Here is a 6,659-nt window from a genome sequence, read left to right on the forward strand (position 1 = left end):
GTCTTTAGCAGACCTTCATCACCTGCTGCATCAGAAAAATACTCACCATCTGTATCGGGAAGGCTGTTTTATGGCAAAGGTGTAAAAAAAATCTGCGGAAACCATTTCCCATGTGTGTGATCACATTTTGCCGCTTGGGGGCGCTGTGGTGCTAGGTGAATAACACAAGTAACCAGGTCCCATGTTCTCTGCCCGCCCCTGACACCAACCTGCCCCCTTTGTCCTTCACACGCCCCCGTTTCTGACAGTACGTGGAGAAGGATTTACAGAGAGAGACTCACTCCTGTGAGGCTGGGTTCATGCTGTTCCATGGGCATCTTCGGTTCACAGACACAACATTCATTCTAAGGCACCTTTTACAGGACAAAATTCTCGCCTTTCCTAAATTGGCGCTAATAGACACCTAGAGGAATTAGTTTTTGCTGACTAGGAGAATTAGCTCTCTTCAGTCAAAGTATCCTTCAACCGAAGGATGTTTCTGCCTTTGCTCCCCGCTGTTATAGTCACAGCTGCGCTAAGTGAGTAACATTCAGTGTTCTCAGCTTTGTTACATTCTATCGAACCGTGTCTTCATCCTGCCTTCATCCTCTAGCTTGTCTGAACGCCGGAGATCACGAAGCGCTCACATTACATCCGATTGTACCTAGTGTGTTTATATTGTCTATGAGGGTTAATGTTTCCTGTTGTTTCCGAGTATAAATATTATATTTCTATTATAGAGGAATGTCTTCTGTGTGTGTGTTGTCTCTGAGCACGCCAATATTATTCATTATATCTGAGCCTAGATGTTATTTTTTCTTGTGTGGTCTCTCAGGGCACACGTTGTGTTTCTATTTTGTCTTAGTGACTCTACCGCGTTTATCTACCATGTTTTTGCTGCGCTGTTTGTACCGGTTACATGCATGTTGTCTCGGAGTATATCAGTTCTGTTCTGTGATATCTGAGTGTGTCTGTTCTGCTTTGTTCCTCCCACAGAAGGCATCTATGGAGCAGATTCAGTGACCCAAACTGAAGGCAGCGTTATCATCTCCCAAGGGGACACGGTGCGTCTGAATTGCACCTATCAATTTTCTTCCAGTGCTACGGTTTATCCCTTCTGGTACGTGCAGTTCCCCAGCCAGCCCCCCAGGCTCTTCCTGAAGGACCTGGGACGGGAGGACTCGGAAGAAGGGATCAGAAAAGGATTCAATGCCACCCACGATGAAAAGCGCAAATCCTTCCACCTGTGGAAACCGGCCAGCGACCTGAGCGACTCCGGGACCTATTACTGCGCCGCGAGAGACACAGTGACACGGGCCGGCAGGGGCGCTGAGCACAAACCGCGCAGGGAGGGGATGTGCGGAGCAGCACGGAGGCGGGCACCTGGGTTTGGGGTGACTCAGGGGCCGAAAGCGGGGAGTCTGCAAACAATGAACTTGGAACTAAAATCTCTCTCACGCACACACAGTTTAGCTCTCTCCGATTTCCTTCTTTGCCCTAATCCGGAATTTTGCCAGCTCAGAAATGATGGTGAATGTCACGAGTCACCAAGTAAGGGAAAATCAGGAAAGACCAGAACACATCCCCTGTCTCATGAGCAGCTCTGGTGAAAGCTGCCCCCAGCCCCGTTCTCGAAGGAAAGTGCAACCGGATAGTTCAATATCACTGAAACTAAACAGATAAAAAACACGAACTCTGCCATTATCATGGTGTAGAAGTTCATATGCTAGAGGAAAACTGGTACTGAGCAGTTGAAGAATCTTCACTTGCCCGGGATACATTGATAAACAGTGAGTCTTTACCGGAACATCCCATCTTTGCATCAGAAAAACCGCTGAAGCGAATTCCTATTGTGATCACATTTTGCCGCTTGGAGGCGGTGTGTTCCTAGAAGATAAATAATACAAGTAACAGCCCGTTCTTCTGTCCCCTGCTCTCTGCCGCCCCTGGCGCCAGTCTAGCCCCCGTTTCCTTTTAGACACGGTGCCACTGATGGGGATTTACAGAGCAGAGAGAATCACTCGTGTGAAGTTGGGTTCATGCTGTTCTGAGAGCTCCTGCTGAGAGAGAGACAACATTCATTTGAAAGGCACCTTTTATAGGGCAGAATTCTTGCCTTCCCTAAACTGGAGCTACTAGCCAAGAAGACAAATCAATTCTTTCGGGGTTAGTAAATTGGTTTTGTTTAGTCAAAGAATCATGAACCCAAGGACGGCTCCAACTTGGCTCTCCGCTGTTATAGTCACAGCTATTCTAAGTGAGTAACATTCAGTGATCTCAAATGTGTTACATTCTATCGAGCCATGTTGTCTGTACTGTGTCTTCGTAATTTATGTTAGATGCCGAAGATCAGGAAGTGCTTATATCTGATTGTATCTATTATGTTTATAGTCTATCTCGCGTTTTTGCTGCCTTGTTTGTATCTGTTACCGGCATGTTATTTCTGAGTGTCTCAGCTTCGGTTCTATCTGAGTGTGTCTGTTCTACTCTGTTCCTCTCACAGAGGGCATCTATGGAGCAGACTCAGTGACCCAAACTGAAGGCAGCGTTATCACCCGCCAAGGGGATCCGGTGCGTCTGAACTGCACCTATCAGATTTCTGGGTTTCCTTACCCCTTCTGGTACGTGCAGTTCCCCAGCCAGCACCCCCGGCTGTTCCTGAGGGACCTGGGACGCGAGGACTCGGATGAAGGGATCAGTAAAGGGTTCAATGCCACCCACGATAAAAAGAACAAATCCTTCCACCTGTGGAAACCGGCCAGCGACCTGAGCGACTCCGGGACCTATTACTGCGCCGCGAGCGACACAGTGACACGGGCCGGCAGGGGCGCTGAGCAAAAACTGCGCAGGGTCAGTGTGGAGCAGCGAGGAGATGGCCCGGGGGGGGGGGGGGGGAACTCGGTGGCAGAAAGGGAAGAACTGCAAACATTGAAGTTGAAACAGAAATCTCTGTCTCACACATATTCACTCTTTAGCTCTCGGTGTTTTCCTACGTTGCCCTAATCCGGAGTGTCACCATCTCAGAAATGATGGTGAATGTCACGAGTCACCAAGTAAGGGAAAATCAGGAAAGACCAGAACACATCCCCTGTCTCATGAGCAGCTCTAGTGAAAGCTGCCCCCAGCCCCGTTCTCGAAGGAAAGTGCAACCAGATAGTTCAATATCACTGAAACTAAACAGATAAACACACGCACTCTGCCATGATCACGGTGGAGAAGTTCATAAGAACAACAGAATGGCCATACCAGGTCAGACCAAAGATCCATCTAGCCCAGTATCCTGTCTACCGACAGTGGCCAATGCCAGGTGCCCCAGAGGGAGTGAACCTAACAGGTAATGATCAAGTGATCTCTCTCCTGCCATCCATCTCCACCCTCTGACAAACAGAGGCTAGGGACACCATTCCTTACCCATCCTGGCTAATAGCCATTTATGGACTTAGCCACCATGAATTTATCCAGTTCCCTTTTAAACGCTGTTATAGTCCTAGCCTTCACAACCTCCTCAGGTAAGGAGTTCCACAAGTTGACAGTGTGCTGCATGAAGAAGAACTTCCTTTTATTTGTTTTAAACCTGCTGCCCATTAATTTCATTTGGTGACCTCTAGTTCTTGTATTATGGGAATAAGTAAATAACTTTTCCTTATACACTTTCTCCACAACACTCATGATGTTATATACCTCTATCATATCCCCCCCATAGTCTCCTCTTTTCCAAGCTGAAGAGTCCTAGCCTCTTTAATCTCTCCTCATATGGGACCCGTTCCAAACCCCTAATCAATTTTATAGAAGTCGATCTTTAGCAACTGATTTTTATACAGTCGATGGTGCATGTCCCCAGTAAGTGCATTAGGTAGGCAGAGTGCCTCCTTAATACTGTGGGTAGCATTGAGTCACGGAGTGGTGCACTGTGGGTAGCTATCCCACAGTTCCTGCTGCCCTTTGGAATTCTGGGTCAAGTTCCCAATATCTGATGGGGCAAAAACATTGTCAGGGGTGGTTTTGGGTACATGTCGTCAGTCTCTGCTGCTTCCCTCCCTCCCTCCCTCCTTGAAAGCAATGGCAAACAATTGCTTTGTGCCTTATTTCCAGGAACGTTTTACTCCATCTATGACAACACCCTGAATCCCAAGCTCTGGTGGTACGAGCTGTACCCAAATGAAGCCCCTCACCTCTTGCTGACACAATATGAAGCACTGGATAAGGAAGAGAGAAAGATCAGGCGAGGGTTCTCCGCCACACCCAATGAACAGGAGAGCTTCCACCTGAAAAAAAACTCCAGTGAACTGAGCAACTCTGCCATCTACTACTGTGGCATGAGTGACACAGTGATTGCACCCAGCAGGGTCACTGCAGAAAAACCCACTGGGGGAAGATGATGGGACACAGATGTGGCCTCGCTGACCAAATGATATACATTTGTATGGCAACTATGGAGTGAATGTGTCAGATTCCTAGTGGTGGAAATCTGCCTGCCTATCTACCCTGGAGTGATGCGGCAAAGCCCAAGCTGGTTTTAACTGGCCATAGCTCCATTGAAAAATGGTCCAGTTTCTCATTTGTTTTGAAGCAGTGCACTTCAAAGGAAACAGTTGAGCTACTCCAGTTTGCAACAGCGGAGGCTCTGACCCATTAAATTATATGACATTGTGAATGAATTGCAATTCATTCCTCCTGCAACTCCTCTGGTGTCTCCTATGTGAAGGCTTTAGAAATGGAATGAGGTAGAAATTGGGAAGATAGGAACACTGCATTTACCACACTGGATCAGAACAGAGGGCCATTCAGTTCAGTGTTTACTCTTTGACTATCTTCTACCAGTGGTATCAGTGGAAGGGATAAGACACCTTCCAATGAATAGTTGTTATGGGATTATCTCTGATAGGGGTGTTTCTCCCCTAAACCTGGACAAATATCAGTTTGTCTGAGATTGGAAAGTTTATCCATCTTTCAATTTTTAAGTCCTCATTAGGGAAACTCTGAATTTATCCATAAAATCATCCCACTTTTAAAAAAAACAAAAACAATGTCTGGTAAACTGTTGACATCACTTATATATTTTATGCCAATGAGTTCCAAGGGGTCATTAGCTAACATGATAATGAATTTCCATGAACCATTTACCAGTTTAAACAAGACTTGTTCATTGGAAAGCTACAATTTAAGGGCCAAACTATGAACTTTCTACTCAAATGTTATTTCTACCTTAACATATAAATCTGAAATCTGAAAATCTACTGCAGTTAGACAGACATCTTAATGCTTTGAAAAGGTTATTCCTCAGGGAACTACTAGGTACTATTTGTAATAAATGACTAGATTGGTAAGGAAGCTGAACATGTTCTTATCTCCCAAGATACCAGAAAAGAAGGAAATGTCTGGGGCATGAGTGAATAATGAAGCTGGAGCTCGCATGAAGTAACTCGTAAAAAGAACTGACCAAAATAATTCTTCTTTAGAACACTACTGGGGGGGGGGGGCTTAAGGTGTTTAACAGCAGAGGCCACTAGCCAAAGAACTGCCCCCATGAATCCCTTTCTGTAACAGGAGTCAGGTTTTGCAGCTATTAGACATGAGAATAGGTAGAAGAGTGTGACAGAGGCTCAGACTCACAGTGGCGGTGCCTCCTGCTGGCCTTCCTGGGGAATTAGTTCTCACAGTCCAGGAGCGCCCTCTTCTGGCAGTGTCTCACCTGCCGTTACCTGTCCTTTCCAAGTCTCCACCAGGTTAGGCCCCGTGTCCCTCCCAGACCACGGTGCCCTTCCCCGGGTTACTGCTCTCTGGCAGTGCCTCCCCTCCAGGGAACCAGCTACCCCTAATCCCACGACTCACCTCAGTGACCCATTGCCAGTCTTCCTCTAGCCGCTTCCCTCAGGGGCAAAGAGCAGTCTGAACTGGCCACTCATCATTGGCATGGGGGGGTGGACCTGTTGCCTATTCTTCCCCTGGCTGCCGCTCTGCAGATCTAGTACCTCCTCAAGGCCCTGTTTCAGGCCCTCGGCCTGGAGTTGGTCAGGCCAGAGCTCCCCTGGCTGCCCCTACCTTCCCCAGCACTGCTCTGGCCAAGGTACCCTGTCTAGGCAGCCAGTCCGTCTCTCTCCAAAGTTGGCCCTGGTTGGCTGCCTTCAACTTCCCCCCTGGCCCCCGATTGGCTGCTGACACAGGCCTCTTCAAGGGCTGTTTAACCCCTTGTTCACCAGTGCAGGGCAACTGACCCATCACAAAGAGAAACACTTTAAGCTGCTTTGGAAAAACTTCCTCTTTTTAAAACATGGGGCGTGTGTGTGTGTGTGTGTGTGGCAATGTTTTATCAATGAGTCACCTTTCAGGCAGGGCTGTCATTTCAGAGCCTGGTGTTTAATGTGGTTCCCCTTACCCCCCAAATTTCTCCTTCCTCTTTCTCTCAGACATGGTGTAGAAGCCAGACAGTCAGATTGAAGGGTGAGATCAGATTGCTTTATGATTAGGATCACTGTCCTAGAGTTTCCCGCCACTAAAGAAGCTGTACGGATATGTAAGACATTGCTCATAAGAGCAGCAAAGAGTCTTGTGGCACCTTATAGACTAACAGACTGTTGGGAGCATGAGCTTTCGTGGGTGAATACCCACTTTGTCAGATGCAGCTGAGAATATGGATCTAATTTCTTTTTATCCCCTCTTACTTAGCACATATGGTAGAA

The 6,659-nt window shown here is 47.3% G+C and overlaps 1 gene segment (V, D, J or C); it reads left to right on the forward strand.

Moving 5' to 3' along the window:
- The first annotated feature begins 262 nt into the window (after positions 1–262).
- Positions 263–4,313, forward strand: LOC120381165. The segment is given in 3 exon segments: positions 263–518; positions 2,483–2,829; positions 4,072–4,313. Coding segments are annotated over 3 exon segments (426 nt in total).
- Positions 4,314–6,659: the final 2,346 nt, after the last annotated feature.

This window comes from Mauremys reevesii, linkage group 13 (genome assembly GCF_016161935.1).
Source record: "Mauremys reevesii isolate NIE-2019 linkage group 13, ASM1616193v1, whole genome shotgun sequence".
NCBI classification, from domain to species: Eukaryota; Metazoa; Chordata; order Testudines; family Geoemydidae; genus Mauremys; species Mauremys reevesii.